Here is a 15,413-nt window from a genome sequence, read left to right as displayed (position 1 = left end):
TCCACCACAACTGAGGTTAAGACCAGAGGTGGACTGAAGGGATATGACAAGGATCCCAGACATGTCTGCTACAGACCCCAAAAGGCTAGATCCGCAGTGGAAGAGTGAACCAGAAGTAAAACCACCTTCCCAGGGCACTGCAAGTAAAATTACCTGCATGGAGTGGAGAAGAAGCTCTTTTGAGACTATAGAACCACAAGCATAGCCCTCATGGTGGTCTGAAGCCTGGATTCACATAAACTGTGTGGTTTGAAATACCTCAAGTCAAAATTTTAGTGTAAAATATCCCTGACAGGTGGAGCCACAAGGCTCTCAGGAGAAGCACTTATAAATCTTGGTGGAAAAAAAATGTAGCTTCAATCCAGGCCTCAAAAAATGCCCACAGATAAAATTCCAAGGACTATAAGTCACAATAAAACCAAAACAAAACACACAGGGAAAGAAGGCACCATGAGTAAATGCTGATAGAAACAACATGCAGCAAATACACCAACAAAGACATCAGACATAGGAATTATGAGATGGGCAAGATACTTGCCATTTACTCTCCAGATTCACTCTCCCTTTCTTTCCCATCCCTCTCAGCACCCTGTGAGGCTGACCTGTGTGAACTGCACCAGTGTGTTCTTTTGCATATTGACTGCCAGTTCTGCAAATACAGGCACTGGCATTTACTTCAGCAGTGGTTTTTAGTTTTCAGCGTACAAGTCTTTTCACCTACTTGGTTATAGTTATTCCCAAATATTTTATTCTTTTGGCTGCTATTGTAATTGGAATTGTTTTCGTAATTTCCTTTTTTGTACTTTTCATTGCTGGTGTATAGACACACAACTGATTTTTGTGTTAACCTTATATCCTGCAACTCTGCTGAATTCCTTCATTAGCTCTAGTAAAATTTTTATTGGATACTTGGTCATGGTATATGACCACTTGATCGTGGTGTATGATCCTTTTCATGTGTTGTTGGAGTTGGTTTGCTAGTATTTTGTTGAGGATTGTTGTATCTATATTCAGCAGGGGTATTGGCTTGTACTTATATCTTTGTCTGGCTTTGGTATCAGGGGAATGCTGAGCTTATAAAATGAGCTTCGAAGTGTTCTCTCCTTCAATTTTTTGCAAGAGTTTAACAAGGATTGGTACTAATTCATTTTTAAATGTTTCGTAGAATTCACTAGTGAATCCATCTGTCCCTGGGCTTTTCTTTGTTGGGAGGTTTTTGATTACTGATTCAGTCTCCATTACTAACTATAGGTCTGTTCAGACTTTCTATTTCTTCATGATTTAATCCTGGTAGGCTGTATGTTTCTAGGAATTTATCTGTTTACTCTAGGTTACCCAGTTTGTTGGCATATAATTGTTCATCACAATCTCTCTCTCTCTCTTTTTTTTTTTTTTTTTTTTGCTCATGCTGCAGGGCTTTGTGGGATATTAGTTCCCCAATCAGGGATGAAACCCGGGCCCCTGGCACTGAAGGCCTGGAATCCCAATCCCTGGACCTCCAGGGAATTACAGTCTCTTTTGATCCTTTTTATTTCTGTGACATCAGTTGTAATGTCTTTTATTTGTGATTCTTTTTATTTGAATTTTCTCTCTTTTTTTCTTAGTGTAGCTAAGGGTTTGTAGAGTTTATCTTTAAAAAAAAACTGTTTCACTGATTTTTTCTATTATTTTTCTGTTTTCTATTTCATTTATTTCTGCTCTAATATTTATTTCCTTCCTTCTGTTAACCTTGGGCTTAGTTTGTTCTTCTTTTTCTAGTTCCTTGAAGTGTAAAGTTTGGTTGTTTATTTGAGATCGTTCTTCTTTTTTATGTAGGTATTTATTGCTGTGAACGTCCCTCTTAGTACTGCTTTTGTTGCATCCCCTAAGTTTTGGTATGTTGTGTTTCATTTGTTTCAAGGTACTTTCTAATTTTCTTTTGATTTCTTTTTTGACAGGATAGTTGCTCAAGAGTTGTTTAATTTCCACATATTTATGAATTTACCAGTTTTCCTTCTGCTATTGATTTCTAGTTTCATTCCACTGTGGTCAGAAAAAATACTTGGTGTGATTTCAATCTTCTTCAATTTTTTAAGACTTCTTGTGACCTAACTTCTGATCTATCCAGAGCAGAAGCTGCCTCTTGCTCCAGAGCTTCTTGCTCCAGACCTCCCCATGGAATCTGGCTGAAGCTAGTCTGCACTGAGACCGCATCCTTGCTTAGCTATGTTCTCCCCCTGCCCTATCCTACCTTCTATCCTGAGAGCCTTCCTTCAATAAATCACAATGTACCTGATTCTCTTTTTTGGACTCTGCTACTAGGGAACCTGACCTAAGAAGAAAACTGATGATGCAGTAGGTGGAGAAGAAAATAGCAGGAGAATATAAATGAATCAACACCCCAGACATCCTCTACCCAGGTCTTCCCTATCGCAAAAGTCTTCTCATACAATCCAATTCTGTCCTTTTAGAGGAAACATCCTGATGAATTAATGAATGCCATTCCTCAGACTTTCTAGCTGGGGACACAGCGAACTGTAATAAAAGATGACTCGCACCAAAACAGAAAGCTCTGCAATGACCTTAGAGGAGGAAGTTGATTTCCGCCGAACCACCCCCCACCCACCCCATCTTAAGTGTGTCTCTTCCTTCACTCCCTTCCCCCAACCCCAATATTTTCAAGCACCAAGAAGCAGACGCAAGCACCTTCTCTCTAGCTCTGTTTTTTGCTCATCGAATCTTTCCCATACTGTGTCCTGGTTATAATAGTTTCCTGGGACCTTATTCTTTTCTGAATCTCCGGCCTCAAGCACAGGGCCTGGCCCCAGGAGTACTCTGTAAATAATTACTGAGAAATCTGGGGAAGGTGAGGGAGTGTGGAAAGGGCAAGGGGAGAATACCAGAAGGAAGGAAGGATCCTTCGCTCTGAACCAGATGGAAAGAGGTTCTAGGGAACCAAGGCACCCCGAGCCTGCAGTTTGGCTACAAAAGCCCAGTGAAAGCTCCGAGAAGGCGGGTCAGACTTCCCTGTCCCACTCCCAGTTCTTTAGCGGGCTCAGGGCAAAAACAGCCGCCGATGAAGCTGACTGGGGGACACGTGGAGGGGCCGGGCTCAGGGGCCGTGAGCCAAACGTCGCTTGACTTCGAAGGGCCACATCCGGCCGGTGGCAGCCGGCGTCGGGTGAGTCCCGCTCCGCCAGCGGAGCGCAGGCGCGGCACGGGCACCGAGGGCAGGAGGCGCGGGGACTCGGCACTTCCCCCCGGGGTCTCGCGTTCGCAGACTTCTCGCCCGGGAGGAAGGCAGTCGTCCGAGAAGGGAAGCCGAGGTTTCTTCCTGGAACGGTGCGCAGGACCGACTGGACGCCTCCAGCTGGGACGAGGGTGAGTCTGGCAGTCGTCCCGGGGCGCGCGCGGTCCCCGGAGGCGGCGGGGCTGAAGGGCGCAGCCAGATTCCTGGGCAGTGAGGGGGGAGCCGCGGTGGGAGGTGGGGGTCAGGACCGAGTTGGTTCTCTTTCCTCGGCTCCGAGGGTGGAGCCGCCCGCTCGCGTCTCCGACTGCTTCCAGCTAAAGAAGGCGCGGCAAAGGGGTGGGCTCCGGGTGGAGGTCGCTGTGGAAGGGCCTCGGGAACCCAGCTCGGAAGAATTGGCCAGGCAGCCCCAGACAGACAAGTCCAGACAGTGGGGCATTGCCAAGGGAGACGATTCCAGATCTTGATGATTAATGCCCTCTTCCTTTTCTGGGGCCCATGTTAGACACAAGGAGAGTAACCTTACGTAGAATGTCTCATCAGGAAAGGTTGCTTGATGGCATTAGAGTTCTCAATGGATTTATATTGTTACTACCGTTTTAAGATTTTTCACTTTTAAAATTAGTGACTTTTACCCCTCATTGTTTTTCTGCAAGTAACATATCCCTGTCAAGGTCGTTAGCAGTTTTACATATTACAAATGGCACCTCAATGCGCATCCTTAGTATCCAACTATCTGTACACATATGAGCTTTTCCACAGCACAAGTTCCTAGAAATTCACATTGTTGAGTCAAAGTATGTATGTATCTATATTCCCTTTCATCCTTTTGGTATCTTTATCCTATACTTAATAAGCCCTAAACAGTTTTAGTAATTATAATTTTAATATCTTATAAGTAAGTCCCTTTTTATTACAAAAATCCTTGTTATCCCTACTAATTTCCTCCTTCAAATGACCTTGAGGACCATTTAGTTTCAGTACCAAAACGTGCCATGGAGAGTTTTATTGGAGCTGTATTAAATTGGATTTACCTTTGGAAAGGATTGCCAGGTTTGTCATTTGTAACCTTCCCAGCCAGAAAAATAACAGTTCTTTCCATTTCGTTTTTTTGGTTTTTATCCCTGCAGTGGAAGCACGGAGTCTTAACCACTTCTCTGCCAGGGAAGTCCCTCTCCATTTCTTGAAGCTTTGTTTTCTGTGGTTTTCCTCATACCACGTTATCACTTTTCCTGAGAAATGTATTGTTTTAAATTGTTGCTTTGACGAGTGGGATATTTTTTCCGATTATCTTTTGATTAGTTGTTTCTGAGAGGTGGCTTTTTTGATGAGGCTGGCAATAATATAACTGAAGCTTGGAGCTATGAAGCTGAATTCCTCACGGTTCCCTGAGCAACATTTTCACATCTGCCTTTGTCTCCGGTGGACCAGAGAAAGGTGTATAGTTCATTGCCCATAGGAGTCCCAAGGAATGGTCTTGAAGCTATCTGCTTAGCAACTGCGAATACCTAGGCAGCCTGAGACCCATTGAGTCTTTTTAGGCGTGCCCTAATACCTGTCCCTTCTCTTGTTACATCAGTATAACTCTAAGGCAACAACAAAAATGTATCAATTAGTTGCTTATTTGGTTTGGCTTCTGCTAGTTTCTTACTCATGCTTTTAATCCAGATTTGGGCTCCAGACCAATTACCTTCTTGGAATAGAACTGCTGAGATTAACTTTTTAAAAAGTACTTTAGAGGGACTTCCCTGGCGGTCCATTGTTTAGGACTCCGCACTCCCACTCCGGGGGAACTAAGATCTTGCTTGCCAAAATAAAAGTCCTCTGGCAACCGTTTCCGTGGACTTGTACTTATTTAAATGCAACCTTTCCCTACCTCAGGATCTTCACCTATACAATGCAGATAACCACAGTGAGCTTGGGGTTCTAAAGCACTTAGCCTGGAGCAATCATCGCTATTATCATCCTTCATTACTGAACCCAGTTGCCTTTGGTTGCAAGTACAGCAAACACGATTCAAATGAGCTTAAACAATAAGGAAGATTATTGGTTCAAGAAACCTGTAATTGAGGAATGGGGTAGACTTCAGGGTCAGTTCAAACCACCAGTGGCTCAATGTTGTCACTGAGGGCTCATTCTTTCCTTTCCGTTCTGCCGTCTGTACGGTTAGCTTCATTCCACAGCCCTCCTGAAGCAGGGCTCCATGCTTTCTCACTCATATTCAGAGAGAGGTTGAGAGTTAGAAGCTGACTTCCTGGGCAGTCTTAGGGGAGCCAGGAAGTTCCCCAGCAAACGTACCCCTCAAAGTAGCCCAGGTGCCCAGTTTTGAACCAATCACTGTGATAAGCTACTAGGAATTGTCTGATGGCTTAGATCAACGTTTCTCAACCCCTGCACTATTGACATTTTGGGCTGGATCATTCTTTGTTGGTGGGGTGGGGTGGGATGGGAGGCATCCTATGCATCGTAGCACCTTGACCTCTACCCGCTAGAGGTCAGTAACACCCATCCCCTAGTCGTGGCAACCAAAAATATCTCCAGACGTTGCCAAAAGTCCCAGCAGGGAGTGGGGGCCGTGTGCAAAGTCACCTTCAGTTTAGAACCACTGGCTTAGTTACAAGTCTCACCCTTAGAACCAGGGGTGGGGCCAGCTCCCCACAAACTGATTGCTGAATGGAGGAGGAGCAGATAGTCACAGAAAATCTGGGCAGCAATAGGAAGTAGAGAAATGGATGCTGTGTAGGCAACACAGATGTCTACCTCAACTCCTCTGGGCCTGAAAAATCTCTTAGTCTTTAGTGCAAATGCCTCTGAGGGGTCAGCACTTACAACATGAAGGCTTATTGATGCATCGGCCAATGGGGAGGCTGGAACAAATTTACGGAGTGCTAAAAACACCATAGAGAGGGATGGAGGTGAGGAGCAGGGAGGCGGGGCTGCTCAAGCCCTGGGAAAAGAGCCAGGAAAGAAAATTTGAGATTGCAGAAGCCAACTTCTATTACAGTAGTCCTGAATATCCTCAGCCGGCTGTGGCCAAGGTTGTAAACTGAGACTTCATGGGCAATATCCAGTTGACAAACATATTTTATTTGACCAACACAGTGTTGGACTACACAGTTTTTAAAACATTTTTTGACTTGGTTGCAATATTTTAAATTGAGAGATTTAACATAAAAATCCAAATTTCTGATTGCTCTTTAAAAACTAGAAGATCTGCCACCCCTGGGCCCTTTATCCTTGAAGAGTTGGTGACTTACTAGGTAATCCTTGCCCTCTTTAGAAAGGGCCTGAGCTTTTCAACCTACTATCCTATAGTCACCCCTATACTTTGGCAGGATATATTTGTTAGAATAGGCTAAACTTATTTAATAAATAGACCCCAAAATATAATGGTTCAAATGCAATGGAAATTTAGTCCATGGCAGATATTCCAGGTTTATGAGCAGCTCTCCTCCAAGTGATGATTCCGGGATCCAGGATTCTCCCTTCTTGGGCTCTACCACACCTAGGGCTACATCATCCTGTGTAATCAGCTGACAGTGTGTGAAGGAGACAAACCTGACTCAGTCCAAAGTAACACTCATATTACTCACACCCCATTGGTGAGAACTAGTCACATGGCCACATCAAGGTGCAAGGAAGACTGGGAGATGTAGTCCTAGCTGGGCCAACACTTCCCAGCTAAAACTGGAAGATTTTGGTGGACAGCAAGCCATCTCTACCTTACATGAAATTGATGGGGAGACCTCTACAGCCATTTAAATCACAGACACCCATAGCCCAGTAGTAAATATGCAGGAGATTCCTGGGACTTAAACAAATTCCATCTGTTTCTTCCAGATACGGATCAATTGAGGCAGATCATCTCCTTAGGCCAGCTTATCTACAACCAGTGTGAAGAGATGAAATACTGCCAGAAACAGTGCTGGCATCTAAGGAACCATGTCCATGGCCTGCTGCAGCCTCTGCAAATGCTCCAGGCCCAAGGAGAGAGGAACCTGCCCACCGAGATAACCACTGCCCTGAAATGTTTCCAGGCTGCCCTAGAGGAAGCTAAGGAACGGATAGATAAGTTCAGCAATAAATCCAATATCCAGACGTTTCTAACAGCAGGGCATGACAGAATACTCTTCAGTGGAGTGAACAAGAGGCTGAGAGATGTCTGGGAGGAGTTCTCACTGCTGCTTCAGGTCGATCAATGGATGCATATTTCAAGCATCAGCCCAGGAGCATTCTGGCAACAGGAAGATAAATAGGATGCAGAGGAAGACAGGAAGGTTATCCAAGGACTGAGAAGTGGTAAGGAGTTTTTTTAGATGGGGGGACTCCAAATGGGGGTATATTAGTCTCATTGTGGTTTACCAAAAAGTCAGGAAGGCTGAAGAGGTTTTAGCAGGTGTCTATTCATGTAACTCAGAACTCCGGACCCCCCTGGGTACAGACAAGGTGGGGGCTGGTGAGATTTGAGTGTGCCACCAGTGGCAGGGTGGGGGTGATACTGATGAGTCGTGTTTCCCTTTCCATTCTCTTTGCTGTCAATCCTCCCAGCCTTAGTTTTTCCAGGACCTTCCATTAATATGTAAATTATCCAGGAAGAAAAATTCACGAATTATCTAAACCAACAGGAATTGAGTACCATGTGCCAGGCACTGTTCTAAGTGCTGGAGATTCAACACAGAGCAAAATACACAAGATCTTTGCCTTCATGGAACATAAAGTCTGCAGATAGAGGGCTAAGTAAATTATTTTATCTAAAGGCAATAAAAATTGTACACATGGTAATGAGATGGAAAGTGACAGCGGGTGCAGCGAGAGTGGTCAGGGTGACATTTGAATGTACACCTTGAATAATGAAAAGGAGCGAGTCATGTGAAGTTGAGGGAGAGGCGCATTCCAGGCCAGGAAGACAGTGAATGCAAAAGCCCTGAGGTGGGGATAAATATGGCATGTGCAAGGAACAGCCAGAAGCCAGGATGGCTTTAGTGTGGTAGGTGAAGGAGAGACGCCAGATTAAAGTGAGGAAGTAGGCCAGAAGATACAGGAGCAAGGTCATGCAGATCCTGGCAGGCCTGATAAGAATTTTAGATTTTATTCTGAGTCCTTAGAAGTCAGTGAAAGGAGATCCTTAAATGTGGGCCTGTCATGATTTGATTTGTATGGAAAGAAAATCACCCAGGCTGCTATGTGGCAAATGGATATGTATTAGTCAATTACTGCTGCACTAATGCTGCATAACAAACCATACCAGAACTCAGAGGCTTAAAACAATAGTCATTAATTCTCTTGCTCACAGATCTGTGGATCTGCTGGGGTTCTCCTGAGTTCATGCAGGCTTGGCTGGGCTGGCCTTTAGGCACCAGGTCCAATTTGGGTCTGTTCCACGTGTCTCATTCTGGAGCCAAGGCTAAAGCAGCAATGAGTACCTGGAGAATGTTCTTTCCGAGGTAGAATGGCAAGAAGGGAAGCTCAACAGTGCCAGCACATTTCAAGACTCTATTTGTATCACATCCGTTAGCATCCAAAGCAAGTCATATGGGCAAGCCCAACACGAAGGGACAGGGAGGGTGGGGTGCCCGCTATGAGGCTGTGGCCAGAGTGTGGATGTGTAATACTACTACATGGGAGTGAAGAATTGGGAACAATAATTCAGAAAACCCCAGGGGGCAAGAGTAGAAGTATGGCGACTTCCCTGGTGGCGCAGTGGTTAAGAATCCGTCTGCCAATGCGGGGGACGTGGGTTTGATCCCTGCTCTGGGAAGATGCCACATGCCGTGGAGCAACTAAGCCCGTGCGCCACAACTACTGAGCCTGTGCTGTAGAGCCCATGAGCCACAACTGCTGAGCCCGTGCACCACAACTACTGAAGCCCGCACGCCTAGGGCCTGTGCTCCGCAACAAGAGATGCCACCACGATGAGAAGCCCGTGCACCACAACAAAGAGTAGCCCCCGCTCGCCGCAACTAGAAAAAGCCTGCGTGCAGCAAAGAAGACCCAGCGCAGCCAAAAATAAATAAATTAATTAATTTTTTTAAGTTAAAAAAAAAAAAGAGTGGAAGTATGAGCCCAGTTAGGAGACCACTTTAGAGGCTAGGTAAGAGATGACAGTGGCTTGAATTAGAGTGGCTCCAATTGGACTCGGCAGAGGGCAAGGCTCTAAAGGGATTAGACACGGGCTAGGTTGGGCTGGGGGATGACGGTAGAGCCAGGGACCACCAGAAGAGGGAAGAGAGGGAAGGATGGACCCGTGACCTCTTTACACTTTTGCAGATCCTGGTGGTATGAATTCCAAATCCTTCCCTCTTATTAGGATTGTGGGTGGAGGGAGAGGAATTAAGGGGACAGTGAAAGACATTTCCAGGTAATGGAATTCAGAGGGATAACTGTTCTGCCACCTTGATGTGGAGGGTGGTCCAACCCCAATCAGGTCAGCAGGAGACACTCAGACAGGACAAACCAGATACGGAAGAGACCTGTGGGCAAAATGGGTTCTTTTCTGGATGAGGAAAAGTGAGGCATTTTTAATCCCCCAACCAAGTACCTGCTGCCAAGGAAAAAGAGAGTCAGGAATCGGGTTGGCGTGAGGTTGGGGGCGGTGCAGAGGCTGATCCAGCCAAAGGGCAGGATCGGTCCCTGGCCTTCGTGATCTTCAGAGTTTTCATTGGTCCACTTTCTGGTGGAAGTGGCCCGTTGGTGTCATCAACTTGGAGGAAAGGATTTACTTCCTGCAATTTTGTAAAGCCATTTTTATTGGGTAATACATTCATATAGTACAAAATTGAAAAGGTACAAAAAGGACCCAGCATGAGACATAAATCTGCCACTCTCATCCTTGACAGCAAGGTTCCATTCCAAGACACATGCTCTCTTACCAGTTTCTTGAATTGCCTTCTGGAGATTTAAGTGTATATTTTGTTGTTTTGGGTTTTTTTTGTTTTGTTTTTTTGTGTGTGTGTGTGCTGTACGCGGGCCTCTCACTGCTGGGGCCTCTCCCGTTGAGGAGCACAGGCTCCGAACGCGCAGGCTCAGCGGCCACGGCTCACGGGCCCAGCCGCTCCGCGGCATGTGGGATCCTCCCGGACCGGGGCACGAACCTGCGTCCCCTGCATCGGCAGATGGACTCTCAACCACTGCGCCACCAGGGAAGCCCTGTTTGTTGTTACTGTTGTTGTTGTTATTGTATAATCAGTTGCATGCTAAACACTCCCTGTTGATGGGCATTTAAGTTGTGTCCAGTTTTTCACTATTGTAAATAGTCCTGTTGTGAGCATCTTTGTATATATTTCAGGATATCTTTAGGGAAAATTCCTAGAAGTAGAGTTACTGGGTCTAATTGCTGGGTCAAAGAGTATGGACATTTTAAATTTTGATACAGGTTGGCAGATTACCCTCCACGCAGGTTGTAGAAATATCACTCCTACTAACCATGTCTGAGATTGTCTGTTGCGATTTTCCTGGTTTGAGCACTGAAGGTCCCATATCCTCAGAATTCCTCAGTCCTGAGAAAACTGGGATGGTTGACCACCCTATGTAGTGTATGATCAATTTTTTAACATATTTCTGAATATATAAATCAGGATAGGTTAGATTATACTATGGTTCAAAAAAAAAACAAACAAACAAACAACTCAGTGTCTTAAAGAAAGAAATGTCTGTTTCTCATTCAGGGCAAGTCCAGGAGACTCTCCAAGGTAGCTGTTCTCCTTCCAGGATGTTTCAATATTATGGCACTTTGATGTTGACACAGACTTCCCTGAAATCTCTTTCACTTCATTTCTTGGCCAAAGCAAGGCACACAGCCATGCCTCGGGGCACTTCCTGTGTGCTTAGAAGTGGAGAGCTGAATATTCATGAGCAGTAATCATTCCTACTGCAACGAATATGATATATGAAAACAGGTATCTCGGTGTGCTCTTAACGAGCAGTTCTATTTTTAGTATCTGCTGCTCTTTTTCTTGCAGAAAATGAAACCATAGAAACTTTATTGAGACAATTGGAAAACAATGCAAAGAAAACCATTGAAACCTTGAGGAGCTGTGAGTTATCACGTGCCCTGCTGCTTCTGACTGCCCCAAACTAGAAGTCATTAGTTTGCTAGGAACTCCAGCCCACCCCGCCCCGACCCTTGTCCATTTTCTGGGCTGGAAGGCTGGAAGCAGCCCACAGGTTTGGGGGTGTGCTCATGGCTGGCCCAGGCTTCTGTCCCTGGAGTAGCGTTTGAAGGGAACTTCTTGACCAGCCAGATATCTTCTAGCACCTGTCCGAGTGCTGACAACTTCCTTTAGATAGCCTCAAAGCTTCAAGTCATTTGCTGAATTTCCAAGAAGAAATTCAAATCAAATTTAAAATGCTCATCCATTCTACACATCTGTGAGTCTCAGCTTTATGCTGGAGCCAGTACATAGAGGAAACTAAGATGCAGAGAAAGACCCTGCCTTCCGGGAGCTCCCAGCCATGGCCTAGAGGAAGGGAGAGAAAAGAGAGACGTGAGCCCTTAACAGCAGTGGGGTTACTGAGCCTGAATTATGTATATACATAGTAGAACTGAAATCACTCGACAAGATGCCAAATGCTCAGGTGCCAAGCTGTGTGGCAGTAGGAGTAGATGAGAGAGGTGGGTTGAGATGGGGGTGTAGGCTGGAGACGGGGAGGATCTGAAGAGGAGGGAAAGGAAGTACATGAGACATTTCTATTAACCATCCAGATGTGTCTGTACCAGTCACTCAGAAGCACTGGGACCTCGCTTCTGGGATGAGTCAATCTTCTGATTGACTTCTGATTGACCAGGCAGGGCCAGCTTTGGTTCATGGTGTAGGGCTTCCCATTCACATGTTGCTAAGATGCCTCTTCCCTTCTGACACACACCCTTCTCAGCTTATTGACTCTTTATTACCGTCTCTCCTAGGGATGAGGTCAGTCCCAGAGAAATGCAAGAAGGGGCTCCCAGAAGATCAAGTCAAGGAGATTAAGAAAGAGGAGCTTCCAGAAGCCGATTGGATCCTGCTAAAGGAAAATTAATTTCGCACACTTTATGAAGGAAAATACCGCAAATCTCCAGCGGCCATAAAAGTATTCAACAAACCCCAGGCCAGAGATGTTGGGTAAGTTGTTGTGCAGAGTTCTTTCTGTAACCCCCCAAGTTACTTCCTCTCTATAACTCCACAAGGAGAGAGGCATATTGTCTCCATATTTAGGTATAGCGGAACCCAGACCCCAAAGGGTTAAATGACTTGCTCTCTGCTATTAAGGAGCAGAGTCTAGACTTAAAGACATGTCTTCCAACGTCAATTCTGGAAACTTCTCTTATTTATTCATGTATTTAGATATTTTTAAAGATGTATTCCTGGGAATTCCCTGGCAGTCCAGTGGTTAGGACTTGGCGCTTTCACTGCCGTGGGCCCAGGTTCAATCCCTGGTCAAGGAACTAATAAGATCCCGAAAGCTGCAAGGTGCGGCCGGGAAGAAAAAAAAAAGATGTATTTCCTTTTATTCCTGTTTCTTAGTTTCCCGTCCCTTCCACAGACAATAAAGTGTTTTGTTTGTATGTGTTCTGGCAAAATGTATGTTGTCATTATATGTGTGTGCGTTTTAAATGTTCACAAATGGTAGTGTTGTATGTCTGCTGCCTACTTTTCTTACCATTCTCACTCAGCATCATGGACTGTACTTGTAGTCCTTTCCTTCTGACTGCTGTCCGTGGTGGAGATCCACATTTTGCCTTTTTTTCCAGTGATGGAAAATAACCTGTTTCTAACTTTCCCGCATCAAAAATAATGCTGCCTTAAGTATCCCCTTATGGACCTGTATGGGAATTTCTTTGGGCTATATTGCCAGGAGAGGAATTGATTGATCATAGGCTATGCATATATTAAACTGACTAAGAATTACCAGGTGACTCTTCAGAACAGGTTGGATACACCTATATACTCACCCCTGGGAGATGCTGATCATCCCTCACACCCCACATATACACAGATGGTCACTATACTGAGTGTTCTCTGAAGGACCTTCCAATCCTCAAATACTAATTTCCCCTTTTATTCTCATAGAATAGTGAGGCATACTTTCAATAATGAAATCAGAGCCATGAAGAAATTTGATTCCCCCAATATCCTGCGTATGTTTGGGATTTGCACTGATGAGACAGGTATAAGGCTGCTTCTAGGACTGGGTATGCTTTTGGTGGTCTGTCATATGTCTTCTGTGTTTTACTGCATTGCATTTTTAAAGAACAGCTCAAAGGGTGGCATCTACACAAGTGCTTTTTTATCACTGTTAATTTTTTCACATCCCAAGATGCAGGTTCCCATCTTCTTTCAGGAGAAGAGGGCTTGAAGTTGGCTTCAGCCCCAGGGCTGGTTTGCACTAATGCGACCATATCTCCTCCTGCTGGTTCACTGGGAACCTAGGAAATGCTTGTTCAGATGCTGACCTGGGTGATGGGTGTGTTTTGTTGCAATAAAATGTTATAAAGCTGACTGACCCAAACAAGGAATCTAATGTTGATCATTAGTGTAGAGTGAATCTAAAAGCTAAATTAACTTACCCCTTTACCAAGAACCTCACTCCTCAGGTTCATTTTAACTTTAATTTTTTTTAATGTGGCTGCATTTTCCCTCACAGCACGGCCTCTCCTGCTGGTTACGTTTTGCTGCTCTTGCCTACAGAGAGGACAGAGCAACTCCCATCTTATCCTCTCTGGAAGTTTCTCCACTGCTTCAGGTGACCTGACTTTGGAACATAGAATCCCAGTCTAAAGGAAAACCTCCAGTGATGTTTATACTCCTGGGTGACAACCGAGGTGACTGACTCAACTCTGTGTGTGTCAGTTCTTGCATCTCAGGCCCATGCCCTTGACTTCCTGTCTGAGCTTCCCTCACCAGCCCCTGCAGTCTGTTCCTCATTTCTTCCTCCTACACATATTTACTCAGCTCCTCATGAGCACTGTATGCCCTCCGGGGATATATGGTTGAGTCTGGGAGACATTACTCAAATAACTAAGGGAAGTGTAGAATTCCGACATGCCAAACGCCACGAAGAATACCCACAAAGACTCTGTGGGTATTGGACCCATTCAAGGAGTCAAACTGCATGAGATGGAGATGGAGAAACATAGCAGAGGCGAGTCTGTCTCTGTAGAGAGATGGTGGAGTGGGCTGCAGAGAGTAGGACCTCTGAGTGGGGCTGGGTCTTCATAGCGTTTGGCTCCTTTCCATCAGTGACCCCACCTCAGTTATCCATCGTCATGGAGTACTGTGAGCTCGGGACCCTGAGGGAACTGCTGGATCCGGAAAAGGACCTCACCCTTGCCAAGTGCATCATCCTGGTCCTGGGGGCAGCCAGAGGCTTATACAGGTATCAGATGGGGGAGAGGGCGCCAAGAAGAACGGAATGAGTCTGTCTTCTTTACTGATAGTCCCAGAGATAAGGAGAGAAGAGGCCAGAAGCCCCAGGTAGGCTTCCCTTCCATAAGTTGTTTTACTACTTAACTCTGATTGTAACACCTGAGACAGAAGGGGGAAATGCGCCACCAGGAAAGCCCTTAACAGCGTTTTTTGAAGAGCATACATTTTAAATTTTGAAGTCCAGCTTGTCAATTTTTGTTTTTATGAATCATGCTTTTGGGGGTTATTTAATAAATCTTTGCCTAACCCAAGGTCATGAAGATTTTCTCCTGCTTTCTTCTCCTTTCTTTCTTCTTATAGTTTTAGAATTTACGCTTAAGTCTGTGACCTATTTCGAGTTAATAAGGTGTGGATTATTATGTCTTCAAATATTTTTTCTTCCCTATTCTCTCTCGTTTCCTTCTTTGATTCCAATTACATAAATGTTAGACTTTTCGATGTTGTCACACAGATCCCCAAAGGTCTGTTCTTTCTTTTTCTTTTTTCTTTTCTTTTTTTTTTCTTTTTCTTTTTTCTTCTCTGTTCTTCAGACTGAGTAATTTCTGTTGCTGTATCTTCAGTTTAATCAACTCTTTCTCTCCAACTTTGCATTAAGCTCATCCAGTGAATTTTTAAATTGAGATATTGTATTTTTAAGTTCTATAATTTCCATTTGCTCCTAATTTTATGATTTCTATTTCTCTGCTGAGATTTCTTTCATGTTCCTTCATTATAAGCATGTTTTCTTTTACATCCTTGACAGTGGTTACAATAGCTGCTTTAAAACTCCTGTCTGCTAAATCCAA

General features: G+C 44.7%; 1 protein-coding gene across 1 annotated transcript; it reads left to right on the top strand.

The window, feature by feature from the left end:
• Positions 1-915: 915 nt before the first annotated feature.
• MLKL (mixed lineage kinase domain like pseudokinase) lies at positions 916-14,668 on the top strand. The gene is given in 7 exon segments (XM_067018375.1): positions 916-972; positions 3,180-3,360; positions 7,067-7,525; positions 11,185-11,259; positions 12,129-12,324; positions 13,273-13,370; positions 14,443-14,668. Coding segments are annotated over 7 exon segments (1,242 nt in total). The 3' UTR covers positions 14,619-14,668.
• The last annotated feature ends 745 nt before the right edge of the window (positions 14,669-15,413 follow it).

Source organism: Kogia breviceps, chromosome 18, assembly GCF_026419965.1.
Source record: "Kogia breviceps isolate mKogBre1 chromosome 18, mKogBre1 haplotype 1, whole genome shotgun sequence".
NCBI lineage: Eukaryota > Metazoa > Chordata > Mammalia > Artiodactyla > Physeteridae > Kogia > Kogia breviceps.
The sequence above is the reverse complement of the archived record's forward strand: the minus strand, read 5'-3'. Positions and strand labels throughout refer to the sequence as shown.